General features: G+C 37.4%; 1 protein-coding gene across 1 annotated transcript; it reads left to right on the top strand.

Annotated features, from left to right (window-relative positions):
• Positions 1-247: 247 nt before the first annotated feature.
• On the top strand, positions 248-13903 carry LOC131993373 (ankyrin repeat domain-containing protein 1-like). The gene is made up of 9 exons (XM_059359244.1): positions 248-274; positions 2588-2755; positions 5305-5433; positions 6788-6895; positions 8578-8676; positions 9635-9733; positions 10502-10600; positions 12106-12204; positions 13565-13903. The coding sequence occupies exons 1-9, from the start codon at positions 248-250 to the stop codon at positions 13676-13678; spliced, it is 942 nt and encodes a 313-aa protein (XP_059215227.1). The 3' UTR covers positions 13679-13903.
• Positions 13904-20626: the final 6723 nt, after the last annotated feature.

Genomic DNA, 20626 nt, shown 5'->3' on the forward strand with positions numbered 1-20626 from the left:
ACGATGACACCGAGGAGCCCAACTGGGCCCCAGAGAAGGAGGTGATGGAAGCTCTAACATGCCAAATGAGCACATGCAGTAACGTGATCCAGCCGAGGGACAGCAGCACTATTTATTCTGCAGGTTGGAGGCTATAAAAGAGGCCGAGGCTCCCACCAGACACACACAGACACTGGGAGCATCACAGACAGCAGAGAGAAACCAGACCAGTGGACTTTACCTCTCAATACTTCACACCAGCAGCAGGATGGGACTACACAGTGTCGAGGAGCTGGTGAGTGTTAATGATGAGGCAGAAAATGATGCTGTATCTGTATCTATTGTTTATGATTACTGTGTTTAAATGTGGGAACTTGTCTCTTGTTATGCTGCTTTCTTAAAGAATTCTTAAGATAAAACTTAAGAGAATTCTTAAGACGAAAAATAAGAATGTTCTTAAATGATATTCACCTTTTTTTTCTTAAGAATTGTCGTATCTCTATTTTTTGTTTGCCATTTTGCGTCTTTTTTGGCTATTTTGTCTCTTTTTTAGGTCAATTTTGTTTCTTTTTTTTGTTCATTTTGTGTATTTTTTTGGTCCATTTGTGTCTTTTTCTTTCTGCAGTGATGTTAATAAATTAACAGTCAGACCTTTTTCAGTCACCTTCTTTTTCTTAAGAATTGTCATTTGTCTGAGGAACTTCTTAGTTTTCTCACTTAGGACGTTTTTAGATTTCTAACTTAAGATCACTCGTAATATGTTCATAGTGATTCATTAAGTCAAATACAACAACAGCTCCCTCTGTGATTTACTAAGAGAACACTGTAATAATCTATAGGAATAAACCTACAGTCACACAGACTGAAAGGACATTTACATTATATGACAACTGTCATAATAAGCTTTATGTGATACACAAAAACGACTCTGACTAACTTCAATGAACAATATTTGTTAACACATTGTCGAAACTAAATATTAAAGAAATCAAATAAATGTCATACAAACGTGTTCAAGTAAATATATATCAAGACTGCTGAGGGATTCTGTGAAGAAATTTGTTCTCAAGTTCTATCTCAGGAAAAAACTAAAGAAAAGATCAGAATTTCTTCATGAATACCAAAGCTTCTTAAATTTTGTCTTGAGAGCAAAGTTAAGGAAAAAGTTTCACTAAAGAAGCATTTTTTCTGAAGAATGCTTTATGAATCCAGCCTCTGGAAAAGCACATAAAGTCAAGAAAAAAGTCACAGATTTATGAGATTTAAAGTGACAAATGTACAAGAACGAAGTCTCAGACTCTTGGAAAAGAGATTTTAGTAACAATCAACAATAACCAACTAAGTGATGTTTATAGATGGTTTATAAACCAGTTATTAACCATCTACAAAGTGCTATACATATTTAATCTTTAAATGTTTTCAACCAATTTCCTAAAGGAATATGAATCATTTCAAAACCATTAATATACTTCATATCTGCCTCAAGCTTGTCATGCATGATGATGGTCCATCACTGAACAGTTCTACATCACAATATTTCATTTCATGCGTTCATCGCTGCTGTAGCTTTCATTTAATGTTGTTAGTGATCAGAAGTTCAAGAGAAAGACTCACAGACTAGAATCAGCCTGACGGATGTGATGAGTGATTCCATAACTTTACTTATAATCAGTTGTTACATCAGGGGTCTCAAACTCTAATTAGCTGGGGCCGCTGGAGGCAGCATCAACATGACCCAAGAAGACACAAAATTACTAAAAAACTAAATTACTTAAAAAAGACACAAAATGACCAAAAATACACAGAATTACCAAAAAAGACACAAAATGACCCAAAAAAGATATAAAATGACACAAAAAGACACAAAATCACCAAAAAAGACACAAAATGACCCAAAAAAGATATAAAATGACATAAAACGACACAAAATCACCAAAAAAGACACAAAATGACCCAAAAAAGATATAAAATGACACAAAAAGACACAAAATCACCAAAAAAGACACAAAATTGTGTTAAAAAAGACACAAAATGACTGAAAAAACACTAAATTACCAAGAGACACAAAATGACCAAAAGAGACACAAAATGACCAAAATAGACACAAAATGACCCAAAAAAGATATAAAATGACTGAAAAAACACTACATTACCAAAAAAGACACAAAATTACCAAAAAACGACACACAATTATTTAAAAAAGACACAAAATGACCCAAAAAAGACACAAAATTACCAAAAAACGACACAAAATTACCAAAAACAGTAATTAAAGGGACCTTCCACACACAACACGGTAAAGTGCCATTCATATAAAACTCACATAAAACTTTCATATCAAGGTGAGGGCCACAAAATATCATCACGAGGGCCACAGTTGGCCCGCGGGCCGCCAGTTTGAGCCCCCTGTGTTAAAGTGTGTGTGTTATGTGTGTTTACAGTCTGTCAACAGTTTCAAACTCTCTCAAACAAATCTTCCCTTTTATTTGTTTCCTCGTTTATTAAATTAGATTTAAATTCAATAAGAGGACTTAAACTTTCTGACCTTTCCATAAAAACTCAGAGAAGCTCTTCAGATCTGACAACTTGATTGTTTTCTCCTGCTCAGGTGTCGGGGAAGAGGTCAGAGGGCAAAGAGGCGGCGGACTTCCAGGGCGGCGAGTACGAGGCGGCGGTGGGCCAGGAGAAGCAGGACGACCGGCGCTCCCACAGCGAGCTGCTGGAGGAGCAGGAGGAGCAGGAGGAGCAGGAGGAGGTCAGCGTGGCCGCGCTCAACGTAAGGACTCACAGAGCCGGGGTTATATTAGTAACCAGCAGCTGTTCATAGAACTAACAGTCGTTTATCAACTAAAATGGACCATTTGGTTCAGTAAAAGTAGCAAAATGAACCAAAAAAAAACTCACAGAATCTGTAGAGTATCATCAGCAAAATGTATCAAAGTATAAAGTTTAAGTTTTACTCATCACGCAGAATAAATAAAAAGAGTGTTATAATTAGTCATTAATCGACTTATCGTTCCATAATATAAAAATGGACACAATAGTTTTTTTCTGGACTCGGTATATATTGACTTTTTGTGTTTTTTTGGAGCGTAGATTTGAAACTTTAAATATCCTAAATTTGCGACTTTTTTTCTCGTAGATTTGCCACTTTAAATCTCGTAAATCTGCACTTTTTGTGCTTTTTTGTGTTTAAAGTAAAGCTGCAAATGTTTGACAGGCAGCACGAATTTCTGAAAATAAACCTATATCTCCCAAGCAGCCATTCCAGCTGTTTATATGTTATTATAATAATAAAATAATATAATGTATAATGATTATCTCAGTGTAATGTTGCATTAACAGCCTGAAAGTCTATTTTATTTGTTTTGGTTGTAGTTTATTTATTTATGTTTTATTTATCCCGAAAATTTTTATATTTCTTTTCCACATTTAATATTCTTTTAATATTCTCCAGATATAAAAATTCATTGTTGTGTTAAAGGATTAACTTATTATTATTATTATTTTTGCTCTAATATGGTTATAAAACTGAAACAACATGGATACAACGATACTATCATTTATCAGGAAAGTTTTTGGCAAAATATATTGTCCAAAAAAATATGATATAATTGATATTTTTTTGATTTTTGTTATTATTGATGCATTGGCATGTAATTAAATGTGGCCGTTCAGACTGAAAAGCGAGAGAAGAGTGAGATTAGAGGTATAAGTCCTGGTCCCTGCTGCCCCCTGCAGGCCTCCTGCAGTACTACACTACACCATAGACTCCTATGATCACACTATTCACATTGGCTGCTGCATTAAAAAGGGAAATAATTGATCTGAACTCTACCTTCATTTCAGTATTTTCAGTATGAAGGTTGGAAGACATTTCTTACCCATATTATACGTTTTCCATGATCCAGTTTTCACACATAACTACTTCTGTTAAAGGTGACACACGAGTCTGAAATAAAACCCTGGTTGGGCTCTAAAAGACCGTTTGAAGAGGAAATAAATGATGTAAATGCTGGAAGTGAAGTAGTCAGGAGGACACAGGAGACTAGGAAGTTACGTAAAAAAGCCTTTTATATATATATATGGAAAAAATTAATATATATATATGAGTTACCTTGTTGAAATGACATCTCATGGTAAAGAAAAGAAAGAAAAGTTGACACAGAATGTAAACTTTTAAGAACATTACAGAGACAAACTGGATCTTTCTCACTGAATAACAAAAAAAAGAACTTAAAAAGCATCAAAAACACTAATAAATAGCTGGTTTTCTGCAGAACATACACACTATATATACATTAATTTGACAAAAAAGTAATAATATAGCATGTCGAAGAATGCCCCGATACTCTCAGAATGGTTTTATTATAACTGGTGGTTTGAATGTTTGTTGTGTTCAAAATAAATGGAAAAGTGAGATCATAAGTGAAGATTTCATTATTTTTACTGCTTTATTGAATCACATAAACAGATTTATAATAACATGTACATTCTTATCAGTAGCAGCTCAACAACAGATAATTAACTGCATTTTATAAAGAGATTAAATTATATATATTTATATATATATATATATATAATTTAATCTCTTAAAAAACATAATATTTTAGGTTCCATTATGAAATCATGTTAGTGAACCCACATGAAGACTTTTTATTGTTGAATTAATTTTATTCCAAGGCCGGGATAATTGCCTTTCACTCAACATAATTCATCTAATTTGAAGAATATTATTTAACTTGCAAAGTAAATGATCGATTGGTTTCTTTACAAACTCAGTGAATAATTACCTGGACATTAAAATACTGATTATGAATATCCATACACAGCATCATTCATTCACTTTTTATATATATAGAGCTGAACTTTGTGCTCTCTCACTTTATTATTATTATTATTCAGTGAATTCATAGAAAAATACCACAAAGGAGAAAGAGGCAATAATCAGGTTTTTCTTTTCTGTTTGGATTTGGACATATTTTAATGTTGAGTCAGTCAGATTTACTGTTTATGTTTTTCCTCCTTCACCCTCTGGTGCTTGGGATGCAAACAGAATATATTTCTGACAATAACCAAATATTGTTGCTTTCTCAGTTCAGCACCGTTGGAAAAGTTACACTAAATGTACAATATTCAACCATAAAGGGCTTTTTCCCCCTTTTCTTTTGGTTTAAAAGGGTCTTCTTTTTATTTATTTTAATGAATATTCTTTTCTTTTTGTTGTTGCTGTTGTTGTTGCTGTTGTTGTTGTTGTTGTTGTTGTTGTTGTTGTTGTTGTTGTTGTTGTTGTTGTGGCTGAAGTCTGTCTCTGTGTCCGGTCAGACGGACAGGAGCGGCCGGCTGAAGCTGGAGACGGTGGACGACCTGTTCAACATCCTGCAGCTGAGGAAGAGGAGGCGGGAGAGGAAGACTCCGGCCCAGAAGAAGCCTCAGCCGGAGCCCGAGAGCCTGGTAACACCTGAACAATCCTCCAACAACCTCTAAAGGCTAGACCAGCGGCCTCTAACTCAGATTAGCTGGGGCCGCTGGAGGCTGGGTCAACATGACCACAAAAAGACACAAAATTATATGTTAAAAACACACAAGATGACAGAAAAAAGACACAAAATGATTTAAAAAAAAGACAAAATGACCAGAAAGACACAAAATGACAGAAAAAAAAACTAAATTACTTAAAAAAGACACAAAATGACCAAAAAAAAGACACAAAATGACAAAAAAGACAAAATTACCAAAAAATACACAGAATTATAAAAAAGACACAAAATTGTCTATTTTTAAAAAGACAAAAAGAACCAAAAAAGACACAAAATTATCAAAAAAAGACAAAATTATCAAAACAAAAGACACAGAATTACCATAAAAGACACAAAATTATCAAAAAAAAGACACAAAATTATTAAAAAAAAGAGAAAAAATACCAAAAAAAGACACAAAATGACCAAAAAAAGTAATTAAAGGGACCTTCCACACACAACACAGTAAAGTGCCATTCATATAAAACTCACATTAAACTTTCATATCAAGGTGGGGGCCACAAAATATCGTCACGAGGGCCACAATTGGCCCGCGGGCCGCCAGTTTGAGACCCCTGGTCTATATGCTGGTGTAGAAAGGTGCAGGAGAGGAAAGGTGTTAATAGTTGAACCTGTTATTGTTCAAAGAGCTTTTTGTGGCTGTGGGTGTTTAGGGGGAGATAGCAGGTCAACAGTAAATGACTCATAGAAGAGGTGAACATCATCTGAATTTATGAAAATAAACCTTTAATTCCCAAGCAGCCATTCCATAATAAAATAATATAATGTATAATGATTATCTCAGTGTAATGTTTTATTAACAGGCTGAAAGTCTATTTTATTTGTTTTGGTTGTAGTTTAATTATGTTTTATTTATCTAGTATATTTTAATATTTCTTTTCCACATTTAATATTCTCCAGATTTAAAAATCCATTGTTGTGTAAAAGGATGAACTTATTCTGCTCTAATATGGTTATAAAACTAAAACAACATAGATACAACGTTACTATGGCGACTAAGCTCAGCACTGTGTGTCAAGTTGTTCTGGTCAAAAATATCTAATTAAAATCACTTATTGAATTATTTGTGACCACTTTGAAAATCACCAAAATAGCCGAACTGCAGAGTTTTTTCACCATCTTCTTGACGTGATATCCTGACAGATTCCTCAGATCTTCTAGTTTCATATGATATCATATTTAGTATATTCCTAAAAATGAGCCCTCTATGTTTGAATGATCACTGAGGTTCTAACTGACCCGGCTGTGGTTTCTCATCTCCCTCCCAGCCAGAGATGGTGGACGAGCAGCTGTTTCTCTCTGCAGTCTTGGAGAACAAACTTCCTGTGGTGGAGAAGTTCCTGAGTGACGGAGGAAACCCCAACGCAGCAGACCACGTCAGTCACAAACACCATACCACTTTATTAATCATCAACGGATGGATGGATGGATGGATAGATGGATGGATGGATGGATGGATGGATGGATAGATGGATGGATGGATGGATGGATGGATGGATGGATGGATGGATGTTTGGATGGATGGATGGATGGATGGATGGATGGATGGATGGATGGATGGATGGATGGATGGATGGATGGATGGATGGATGGATGGATGGATGGATGGTTGGTTGGTTGGTTGGTTGGTTGGTTGGTTGGTTGGTTGGTTGGTTGGATGGATGGATGGATGGATGGATGGATGGATGGATGGATGGATGGATGGATGGATGGATGGATGGATGGATGGATGGAGGGTGGGTGGGTGGTTGGTTGGTTGGTTGGTTGGTTGGTTGGTTGGTTGGTTGGTTGGTTGGTTGGTTGGTTGGTTGGATGGATGGATGGATGGATGGATGGATGGATGGATGGATGGATGGATGGATGGATGGTTGGATGGATGGATGGATGGATGGATGGATGGATGGATGGATGGATGGATGGATGGATGGATGGTTGGATGGATGGATGGATGGATGGATGGATGGATGGATGGATAGATAGATAGATAGATAGATAGATAGATAGATAGATAGATAGATAGATAGATAGATAGATAGATAGATAGATAGAGTAGCAAGAACAAGTCAGTGAAGCCTGAAATTACCTGGTTTTCTGCATTAATTTGTCATAAAATGTGATCTGATTGGTTGGTTGGTTGGTTGGATGGATGGATGGATGGATGGTTGGTTGGTTGGTTGGTTGGTTGGTTGGTTGGTTGGATGGATGGTTGGATGGATGGATGGATGGATGGATGGATGGATGGATGGATGGATGGATGGATGGATGGTTGGTTGGTTGGTTGGTTGGTTGGTTGGTTGGTTGGTTGGTTGGTTGGTTGGTTGGTTGGTTGGTTGGATGGATGGATGGATGGATGGATGGATGGATGGATGGATGGATGGATGGATGGATGGATGGATGGATGGATGGATGGAGGGTGGGTGGGTGGTTGGTTGGTTGGTTGGTTGGTTGGTTGGTTGGTTGGTTGGTTGGTTGGTTGGATGGATGGATGGATGGATGGATGGATGGATGGATGGATGGATGGATGGATGGATGGATGGATGGATGGATGGATGGATGGATGGATGGTTGGTTGGTTGGTTGGTTGGTTGGTTGGTTGGTTGGTTGGATGGATGGATGGATGGATGGATGGATGGATGGATGGATGGATGGATGGATGGATGGATGGATAGATAAATAGATACATTATATAGCTACATTCAAATTTAGTTCCTTCTGTCAACAAAAGTATCAAATACACTAATTTCTATCAATATTTATCTCAAATATCTCCTCCAAAGCTGCCTGTCATAGATTAAATTCACCAACAGATGGCGACATTTTACATCCATTACAATAACATAGACAGACAGACAGACAGACAGACAGATAGACAAATAGATAGACAGATAGATAGACAGACAGACAGACAGACAGACAGACAGACAGACAGATAGATAGATAGATAGATAGATAGATAGATAGATAGATAGATTACTAGATAGATAGAGTACTAATGACTCATTAAACCAGCTTCATATTTTTCTGTCTCATCAGTAATAAACTCTTGTTTCATGTTTAGTTCCAGAGGACAGCTCTTCACAAAGCCTCGTTCAAAGGCCACGTGGACGTCATGAAGAGCCTCCTGGAGGCCGGAGCCACCATCCACCAGAAGGACAAGGTGACACATCACATCTCTCACATATAACAACACACCAGGGGTGGAATGTAACTGACAACATTTACTCTAGTTCTGTACTTGGAAGTACAATTTTGAGGTACTTGTACTTTACTTGAGTGTTTCCATTTCTGCAACTTCATACTTTTACTCCACTAGATTTTGCTGACAGCTTTAATTACTTTTCAGGTTGAGATTCAACAATAAAAACATGTGATCAGTGCACAATGATTATGCATTTGTATTAATTAACATTAGAAGCAGTTAAAATGAACACTACCTGGACGGAAGAGTAAAATGCTGCCAACAAAAAGTTGGTCAGTTTCTGGTTCATTTTAATGTCTGGTTCAACTAAAGGTTCATTTGTTTGGACAAATATAATGATAACAACAAGAATATCTGATAAGAGTTTAATTTAAGAGCTGATATCTAGACATTTAACATGGTTTTATTGATCATGATTTTGGTTATGATCAATAAACCATGTTAAATGTCTAGATATCAGCTCTTAAATTAAACTCTTATCAGATATTTTGACTGTATTTTCTGCATAACAAGTACTTTTACTGTTGATATTTTAAGTACATTTTGATGCTGATACTTTTGTACTTTTACTTCAGTAAGTTTTGAATGCAGGACTTTTACCAAAAGAGACACAAAATGACCACAAAAAAAAAGACATAGAATTATAAAATAAAAAGACATGAATTACCAATGAAAGACGTAAAATGACCAAAAGGGACATTAGATTAACAAAAAGGACGTAAATTGACTAAAGAAGGACGTAAAACTTACTAGAAAAGGATGAAAAATCAATTGAAAAAAGGCACAAAATTACTAAAAAGAGACATAAAATTTAAAAAAAATGACCCCAAAAAAAAGGATGTAAAATTGATAGAAAAGGACATTAAATGTGTGTGTGTGTGTGTGTGTGTGTGTGTGTGTGTGTGTGTGTGTGCAGCTGGAGGCCACAGCGGTCCACTGGGCCTGTCGCGGAGGCAGCCTGCCGGCGCTGCAGCTCCTCCTCCACCAGGGAGCCCAGATCTCCTCCAGAGACAAGGTACACTGGGACTGTTGGTCTGTTGGCGCCACCTGCTGGTTTTACTGGAAACACACCTTGAGTTGATCCTCGGCCAAAAGTCTGGAAGCAAGATCAAATTTGTACAAAAATAGATCATAGTTTCATTGCAACAAAATAAACCTGATTATTATATAAAGAATAGAACACATGTTGACTCTAATGATCAGCTCTTTGGGTTTTTATTGCTTAGACTTTGTGTTTCCTTCTTTCCTTCATGTATAAATCTGAACTCTTGTTTCTTCTGTCAGAGATATGAACACAGTTGAGACTTATTGGGTTTATTTTTGTCTCCAAACTCTCAAAAGACAAAGAGATAAAGTGAATAATGTAAACTGTGATTAGTTTTTGACTTTTGACCTGAAGTTGTGACTCTTCCTAGTCTCCTCCACCCTAAAACTAAGCCCTTCTTTTCTGTTGCTAACATTTATTCACTAATGGTCTGATAACATCAATGTTTACCTAAAGGTCAATGGAGGAAAATGGTTCAATCACTAAAGGTAAAGTCTGATCATGTAGTAAACACACTGTGAACACAACAGTGAACACAACATTTAAGTTGCTTCCAGACTTTTGGCCTGTCGTGTATATATTTTGTATAGTTTTTATTCTGTTTATAGCTGTTTTATCCTTTTTAATCCTTTTATAATTAGACTGTAACACTTCTAACCAGCAGCACTTTGAGATAAATAAAATGTATTATTATTGTTATTATTATTATTATTATTTGAACCTGCCTGTCCCCCTCAGCTCCAGAGCTCTCCCCTCCACGTGGCCGTCAGGACGGGACACTGTGAGTGTGCTGAACATCTGATCCACTGTGGAGCAGACGTCAACGCTAGAGACAGAGTGAGATTTAACTCTGCACCACCACACTAGAGAACATTAGAGAACATTAGAGAACATTAGAGATTTTAACTCTTCACCTCCTGCAGCACCACATGAAGAACATTAGAGAACATTAGAGACTTTAACTCTTCACCTCCTGCAGCACCACATGAAGAACATTAGAGAACATTAGAGACTTTAACTCTTCACCTCCTGCAGCACCACATGAAGAACATTAGAGAACATTAGAGACTTTAACTCTTCACCTCCTGCAACACCACATTAGAGAACATTAGAGAACATTAGAGAACATTAGACACTTTAACTCTTCACCTCCTGCAGCACAACATGAAGAACATTAGAGAACATTAGAGACTTTAACTCTGCACCACCACATGAAGAACATTAACCCATAAGAACCCAGAGCCAGTTATCCTTAAAGGATGTGTTCTATAAGTGGACCACATAGAACACATTTCTGTTGTTTAAAAAAAAAATACTACCCCTAAATGTCAAAGATCTGTGATGTGACATGTCTACGTTACAATGGGCGAAGAACATTAGAGAACATTAGAGACTTTAGCTCTTCACCTCCTGCAGCACCACATGAAGAACATTAGAGAACATTAGAGAACATTAGAGAACATTAGAGAACATTAGAGACTTTAACTCTTCACCTCCTGCAGCACCACATGAAGAACATTAGAGAACATTAGAGAACATTAGAGAACATTAGAGAACATTAGAGACTTTAACTCTTCACCTCCTGCAGCACCACATGAAGAACATTAGAGAACATTAGAGACTTTAACTCTTCACCTCCTGCAGCACCACATGAAGAACATTAGAGAACATTAGAGAACACTAGAGAACATTAGAGAACATTAGAGAACATTAGAGAACACTAGAGAACATTAGAGAACATTAGAGACTTTAACTCTTCACCTCCTGCAGCACCACATGAAGAACATTTAACAACACAAACTAGTTGAGACGTGTTCCCTTTAAGAACCAACTCCAAACACGCTTCGAGGTGAATCTGTGCACAATTTGAACGCACAAGATCAAAAAGTCTTTTAACCCCTTAGTGTTCCTGTAAATATCCTTAAAACGGCTAAAAAAAACATTGAAAGCTGTTCTTGAATAGTTTGGAGTGAATCTGGTTTTGGTCACATTTGAAAGGTAACACTGAGTTTATTCTCAAAGAGTCAGAATAACTGTCAGTGCTGCTGTTATTGACTGATGGAAATTGAAACACACTTATAAAAAATATGTTTGTTTTTTTTGTCCTCCTGAAATTTTTTGGCAAATTATCTGCTCCCAGTACAAATTTGTCAAATCTGAACTGGGAGTAGGTCACAAAATGATCAAACAAAGACATAAAAAGACACAAAAAGCTAAAAAAAGACACAAATGTGATGAGTTCATCCCTTGAAAAAGAGCTTCTTAATGTCAATGGGATATTCCCTGGTTAAATAAAGGTTAAATAAAAAACAAAAATAAAAAGTGTCTGTCCCTGCCTGCAGGACGGAGACACGCCCATGCACGACGCTGTGAGGATCAACAGGTTCAAGATGATCAAGCTGCTGATGATGTACGGAGCCAGACTCAACACCAAGAACTCTGTAAGTACACAGCACTAAAGACTCTACATGACACTTTATAACCTCAGGAGAGACAGAATCATAGACTGGCTGAGAGCTCTCCCACTCATTCTGCTTTTACAGTCCACACATTCTTTTCTCTGCAAGAAAACAGGAATAAAAGGACAACAAAGAGTATCATCAAATATATATTACAGATTATAAAATAAGCAGTGGTGGAAGACGTATTCAGATCCTTTACTGCAGTAAAAGTACTAATACCACACTGTGAAATGACTCCACTACAGTAAAGGTCCTGAATTCACAGCTGTCAGTACTGACCACAAATAATAGATTTAATTCTGTCACTAATTAATGTTTATTATTATATCACAATCAAAGATATTTAGAGCTCTAACAGTGGAGGACCCTGTTGAAATTGGTCCGTTTATTATAACAACGGAATCACATTTTTGAGGGCTTTATCATATTCCAAAACTCACCAAATTTGGGACTAAATTAAATCCTGTTGAAAATTTACATATTTCATTAGTTTCAGAAATGGGCGTGGCTAAATGACCTACTAGCGCCCCCTTGAATTGAGCCCTTAAAACAGGTTTTCTCGTAGAGACACAAACTTTGGTCGATACATGCATCATGGGAAGACGCACCAAAAAGTCTCAAGAAGCCATACCCAAAAACGAACAGGAAGTCGGCCATCTTGGATCGAAAATGGCGTTTTAGACATTTTTCTCCATTTTCACCCCGCATACTTTAACAAACTCCTCCTACAGATTTAATCTGATCGACCACAAACTTGTTCGGTACCATCACAAGGCCTTTGACATCAAAATTTACTAAAAGCTTTGCAGACCGTCACACTATGTGGGCGTGGCATGGCGGCAAAATATGGTGTTTTTTCATAAAACACAAGACTGTATAACTTGACCATACATTGTCCAATCTGCCTCAAACTTGCCATGCATGATGACGGTTCATCACTGAACAGTTCTACATAACAATATTTCATAAAGTCCCGCCCTTTTTGATTAGCCGCGCCCCCTTTTCCTAACCTGTGTGTGTTTTCGTTTCAAATGAAAATAAACTTGTATTGACCCCAAACTGGCTATTCTACTTGTTGCCCTTTACATATCTAGAGTTCTACAATGTGATTTCCTATCTGAGCTGCTTATCTAGATTTGGTGATCCTGAAAAGTTTCTATCCTATGCTTTGTAAAAATAGATTACGTGATCATGGATAGCAAAAAAAAAAAAAGGATTACCAAATCCGAATCTATTTTATCCGGATTAAACCTAAAAACCGGGCCCAGGAGTTCATCTAAATGCTTCCTTCTCCTGTTTTGATTTGCAGTCTCACATGTTTCATTTCTCCTGTGTGCAGGATGGAAAAACCCCCCTGGAGACCCTGACCTCATGGCAGAATGGAGCCAAGAGCCTCCTGTGCAACTTCAGCGCCGAGCAGCCCAAACCAGTCGAGCATGACACATTCCAGTAAAACCAGGAATTCATCCCAAGAACTCAGCCTCAGTATCTGCTGGCTTTTCAGGAAAAACGTGTTTTCTAGCAAATTCTAGTCATTTCCAAACATCCATACATGTGTTTGTCCAGCGAGGCTGTGCTGAGGGTTCACAGATATCGGCCTCCTCGGGGATCTGAAGTTGTCTCAGCTGCAGCGTTTGGGTGCTGGAAGATATCTTAACTCGTAGAGCGTTAGTCGTTACCTGGTTCAGGGATTTAAAACGTAGATTTCCTCATGATTTTACTGCACACAGAGTCCTGAACATGTGACGGTCCCGGGGCAGCAGGACCCTGGAGACGCCTCAGATCAATAATGTGAAATCTGATCAGGATGTTGTTAATGATGTGATTATTAGCACTGATAGATTCATTGATCGCCAAATATTGCTGGACAATTTCTCGGCCGACAACGTGAAGATGTTTTTTTTAACTTTAAGCTGAGTTGAAGTCAGCCACACTGCATCGACAAGATGACGTATTTATTGATTTATGACGACTGTCAACGATCGATTTATTGGGTTTGATTGACACCTTATTACTGCGTGACTGTCTAGAGTTAAACTGTAGATTTTTACCAAGTATATAAACTGAGAATTCATTGATTTTCATGTACTAACTAATGGAAACAACTGGGAGATGTTTGTCATCGATTCCAGTATAAAACTGCAGTTTTTTATGTGTATAAAAAGACTCGGAGGGAGAACAGACGATGTGTTTTATTATACTTAAACATTCAGACGAGTTTAACCAAGTTCTTTGGTCTTATGAGAGACGAGACAGGAGACAGAAAGTTTTTGCTTCAGGATGAGAAGAATTGATCAACTTTATTGATGTTCATGATTCAGGCTAATGCTGCTTCAACGACATGAGATCATTTCTGAAGCAGCAACACGCCTTTAAACATGAATCTACCTTTTAAAATCCGTATTGCTTTATTAATGTGTGCATGGAAACTTACTGATGAGCTTCATGTTCACACATTTCTGCATCAAGTTCAGTTACTTTGACTTTCTTAATCTGTTCAAACACCACAAATCATTGTGAAAATGTTTTAATTGTTTATTTCTGCTGCCATTTCAACCGCGTGGCTCTAATCTTACCTAGCATGTAGCCCTCAGGCATCATGAGGGATTTGTTTAGTCAGGACAACCTTCAGACCAGCTCCGTCTGCTTTTATTGTCTCACTTTCTTCAGTTTGAGCATCAAGAGTCCAAACAACTTATCAAAGGTCACCTCAGTGATAGAAGTCTGTCCCTGACATCTCAGCTGGGGAACTTTTGTTTTGTTAACAGTCAAGACATTTTGGGAATGTGGCGGCTCACACACACACACACACACACACACACACACACCCTGTGAGAGGGAGGAAAAGTCTGTTGGTTCAGAGGAAGTTGGACAAAGTGTTTTATGTGGATAAAACAAGTCTCGATTTATGAATGATTATCAGATTTATTTTTATTCTTTAAGGTGTATGTACATTTTGCCTTGTATTCATGGATTGATTGAATAAAACTGATTTTGAATTCAACCTTTCTTGTGGAGTGTAACATCAAAGTAGGGCAAAGAGGTTATAAAGAATAATAGCAGGAGGTTCAGTGGACGGCTCAAACGAATGATATGACCTGGGAGGCCGGCGTAAAATGAATTAAATTATTTGTTATTTGAAGTTACATAACGTCCCACATTTTGTTTTATTAGGTTAAAAATGCTGCATAGTTCTGCTTTGGCTCTGTGGTATATGTGGACCGGCTAACCGGCTAATGCAACCGGCTAATGTGTGACCGTCTAATGTGACCGGATAACGTGACCAGCTAATGTGTGACCGGCTAATGTGACTGGCTAACGAGACCGGCTAATGCAACCGGCTAATGGACCGGCTAATGTGACCGGCTAATGGACCGGCTAATGTGTGACCGGCTAATGTGACCGGCTAATGGACCGGCTAATGTGTGACCGGCTAATGTGACCGGCTATTGGGCCGGCTAATGTGTGACCGGCTAATGTGTGACCGTCTAATGTGACCGGATAACGTGACCAGCTATTGTATGACCGGCTAATGTACCGGCTAATGTGCGACCGGCTAATGTGACTGGCTAACGAGACCGGCTAATGCAACCGGCTAATGGACCGGCTAATGTGTGACCGGCTAATGTGTGACCGGCTAATGTGACCGGCTAATGTGTGACCGGCTAATGCGACCGGCTAACGAGACCGGCTAATGTGTGACCCGCTAATGCGACCGGCTAATGTGACCGGCTAATGTGTGACCGGCTAATGCGACCGGCTAACGAGACCGGCTAATGTGTGACCGGCTAATGGACCGGCTAATGTGTGACCGGCTAATGTGACCGGCTAATGGACCGGCTAATGTGTGACCAGCTAATGCGACCGGCTAACGAGACCGGCTAATGCAACCGGCTAATGCGAACCAAGAAATACCAAGTAAATCTCATATCATGCAGTTTGTTTTTTATTTGAATGGCACAGGCAATAATAAATGCCAGTGAGCATTTGGCCAGCAGTCTGGTACATGGGATATAAGGATCCTCTCCTGTGGAGTACAGCAGGGCCTGTTTGTTAGAGGACTCTGAGTGAATTTATGGTTTGGAGGACTTGTTGAGTCACAGCAAATACTGGAGTCGAGGTTTATCCATTGAAACTCAGTGTGTTCAATCCTTCACTTCAGTCTGTTGACAGCTGCAAACACACCGCAACTTAATAATATGTTTGACTGCTTTACATTTAAATAGTTGGCATCCTAGTATACGTAACTCATAAAACCTTGCAACACATGAATGCATGTAGGGCTGGAATGCAAACAGTCAATTATAAATCATTTGAGCACTTGACTGTCCTACAGAGTCGAACTGTAAAGATCACCAGCACTGGCAGAGTAGAACCCAAAAGCACCACACAGAGACAGTAAATCAGCAGGAAACTCTTCACTTAAATGTTCAGGAAAAAGGTCAAAACCAGGAGATCAGTCCAAACAGGCAAACAAACCAGACAAGGGGCAGGCAGGAATCCAAGATCTAATAAATCAGGTTCAGAACAAACCTGGTCTCACAGGAATCCGTGAAACTGACACGGATTTGGCTACAATGCAAGTTAATGACAGTCATATCCCGTGGCTATTCCATGGATATTTATTCCTATTGGTTTGTTCCAAGTCACGTGACTTTCAAGGTCCCGGCGGTCAGAACAAGAAACATGGCGGACAGTTCTCTCATTTTTAGAGAAAAAAATAATATTTTGACTTAGTTTCTGCATAAAAATGGATTTTGATCACATTTCTAGTGAGAAATATATGTTTTATTTTCTAAATATTCACTCAGTGAATGTACATAATCACTTTGTATGTCGTTCAGAACAGATCAGGGACAATTGGACCAGTATAAATACAGAGAACCAGTGGAAGTGGACCAGTATAAATACTGAGAACCAGTGGAAGTGGACCAGTATAAATACAGGGGAACTAACGAGGGAACGGCCTGCAGGTGAGGAGCAGGGAACCAGGTGAAGGAATGAACTGATTACCTGGTAGAGGGAGAGGAAGGATCTGAAACAACAGGAGAGTTAATGATGTGACATGAAAACAAAACGTACTGAAAACAACTAAGAGTTGCTGACACCAACCTCAGTAACTACACAAAGGGAAAAACTGAGAAAAACTTCTTTTAAGTTTTTTGACATTTTTTAACTGATAGCCAAATGTGTTATAGGTTATAGGTCAGTGATATGACACTACATGTATTGATGATGTCATTTTTATGCTCAGCAATCATGAGGATTTATTTGACTTTGACCCCAAAATGTAGTTAGTGCACTGTATTTGCATTACTGTTAGAACGTTTTACAGCTATGCAAAAGGTTCTAATAGTAATGCAAAACCAGAGAGCACTAACTATAATGTTGTTGTCTTCTTTCAGCTTTTATATTTAGTTTTCAGTGAATAAACATTTTCAACTTGATGTTGTTATAAATGTTTTTAAAAGTGTTCAACAACTCTATTCAAATATTTGTGTACTTCAGACCTAATGTTATAAAGTAAAGTTATATTTTAGTTTTAATATCATTTCATCTCACATTTTTACTTCATCACTATCTAGATCATGGGTCTCAAACTGGTGGCCCGCGGGCCAATTGTGGCCCTTGTGACGATATTTTGTGGCCCCCGCCTTGATATGAAAGTTTAATGTGAGTTTTATATGAATGGCACTTTACCGGGTTGTGTGTGGAAGGTCCCTTTAATTACTGTTTTTGGTAATTTTGTGTCTTTTTTTCTCATTTTGTGTCTTTTTTGTAATTCTGTGACTTTTTGTAATTTTGTGTCTTTTTTTAGTTTTGTGTCTTTTCTGGTCATTTTGTGTCTTTTTGTCATTTTGTGTCTTTTTTGGTCATTTTGTGTCTTTTTTGTAATTTTGTCTTGTTTTGTAATTTTTCTGTCTTTCTTGTAATTTTGTGTCTTTTTTGGTCATTTTGTGTCTTTTTGTGTCTTTTCTGGTCATTTTGTGTCTTTTTGTCATTTTGTGTCTTTTTTGGTCATTTTGTGTCTTTTTTGTAATTTTGTGTCTTTTTGTGTCTTTTTTGGTCATTTTGTGTCTTTTTTGTAATTTTGTCTTGTTTTGTAATTTTTCTGTCTTTCTTGTAATTTTGTGTCTTTTTTGGTCATTTTGTGTCTTTTTGTTGTAATTTTGGTCATTTTGATACTGCCTCCAGTGGCCCCCAGGTAATTTGAGTTTGAGACCCCTGATCTAGATAATAATTTCCTTGTCAAATAAACTTATAATTTCTATTATTCTTGTCTTCACTGTTCAACACAATGAAGGAATACAAGACTTCACTGGATCACAGTCTGCTTTGGTTTTGAGTTGGATTTTTTTAGTTCCTGCAATTTTGACATCATTATTTCTCAGAAATAAACATACATTAAAATCTAAAACTTTGTCACAAGATAAAACAGACATGAAGGAGTTCATTCATATTTATAACTCACTTTCGACCGAACATGTAGTTAGTGCAGTTAGACTTTGTGGGACAGTTGACAACACACAATAAGTGAGGAATGCATCCTGGTAACATGTAGAACTGGTTCAGGTTGTGAGAGGAATCTACCCATCTCTCCAGTTTGATCCAGCCTGAATGATTCAAAACATGTCATGTTGCAGTTGGTTACATTTGCATAGCTGACCCTGAATATGATTCTATCTGTGCTGTAAATGTCCTACAGTGGTGAGATTTTGATTTCAGACCCCAAATCTTAAAGTTCAGAGGAAAACACACACAGTGCTGGATTGGCTGATCAGGATACCTGCATAGAAAACATGATCAAATGACACTATGAGGGAGCAAATAATAAAGACTCCAAACAAGAACTGAAAAAACTCAAGAGACTGCCAAACACTTGGAGCTGAGAATAAAGGCTGCACACAACGAAAGAGGGACCACACAGATCAAATACACAAGGAGAGCAGGTGATGAGAGGGAAACAGCAGGAAAACCTGAGAAAATAAAACAGAAAACACTAAACATCAGGAGTCTCAAACTCAAATTACCTGGGGGCCGCTGGAGGCAGTACCAAAATGACCAAAAACAGACACAAAATTACTAAAAAAAGAGACACAAAATGACTAAAAAAGACAGTACTGTAAATAAAAATACAGTAGTTCTACTTTAAATGATAATTACAATAAGTTACTTTTTATTTGCTGCCAATAAATTACTGTAAAAATCACAGTACATTTTTTACAGTGTGTGTTGTGAAGAGACCTTTTCAGAATGTTCTATTTGCATTTATTTCTATGCCTTGTGCAATTTTTAAAACCACCCAACAGCAACAATCATATGGACACAAGAAGAAGAAAATATATTATTAAAAAACAGCGTGTCATGGAGGAAACTGAGCGTCCTCAGCTCATGAAGTTATTCTGTTAAAAGCTCAGAAGTCGTACACAATAAGAGGAGAAGTTTAGGTTGTGGTATCTGTGAAATGTAGTGACTAGCACCCAAGGATCATTTTTCAAAATAAAGTCGCCCCTCCTCCACCCCTCTGTAACTTTCCACCCAACCTCCCAGTGTTCTTGTTCGGGTTTAGAGGGAACAAGCAGAGGAGAAAGGAGGAGACTAAAGCCTCTACAGATAAAATATAGATGGAAACAGAAGAGATTGTTGGAGAGTTAGAAGGCAAAAAAAATTACAGGATTTAGTAAGTAGTAGTAAGTAAATACTGAAACAGCAAAGACTTGAAATTAATAAAACATATTAATAAAACTAAGGACCAAAACAAAAAGTAAATTCACAAATGAAAAAGTCTGAATGATAGATTTTTGTAAATGGTCTTGCACTTACTATGCATTCAAATGCTACCAAATTCTACATTTGACACTATTTGACACAGTGTGTTTCAGGTACTAATTCTACATACATTTTGTCATGTGAAATATGGAGTACCTCAGGGCTTTGTTTTTGGTCCTCTGCTATTCTGTCTTTATGTTTCATTTCTTGGCAAATTGTACAGTAATTTAATTATTTAAATGTTTATTACTCCACTGGTGATGATCCAAATTACTGTACCCATAAAAATGGATTATCTTTCTTGTGTTCTTGTTCGGGTTTAGAGGGAACAAGCAGAGGAGAAAGGAGGAGACTAAAGCCTCTACAGATAAAATATAGATGGAAACAGAAGAGATTGTTGGAGAGTTAGAAGGCAAAAAAAATTACAGGATTTAGTAAGTAGTAGTAAGTAAATACTGAAACAGCAAAGACTTGAAATTAATAAAACATATTAATAAAACTAAGGACCAAAACAAAAAGTAAATTCACAAATGAAAAGGTCTGAAAGGTATTGGAAGTATTTCTCTGTAGATTCAATTCAATTCAATTGGCGTTATGAGCATGAACTGAGATAACAATATTGCTAAAACAT

Source organism: Centropristis striata, chromosome 20 (assembly GCF_030273125.1).
Source record: "Centropristis striata isolate RG_2023a ecotype Rhode Island chromosome 20, C.striata_1.0, whole genome shotgun sequence".
Lineage (NCBI taxonomy): Eukaryota > Metazoa > Chordata > Actinopteri > Perciformes > Serranidae > Centropristis > Centropristis striata.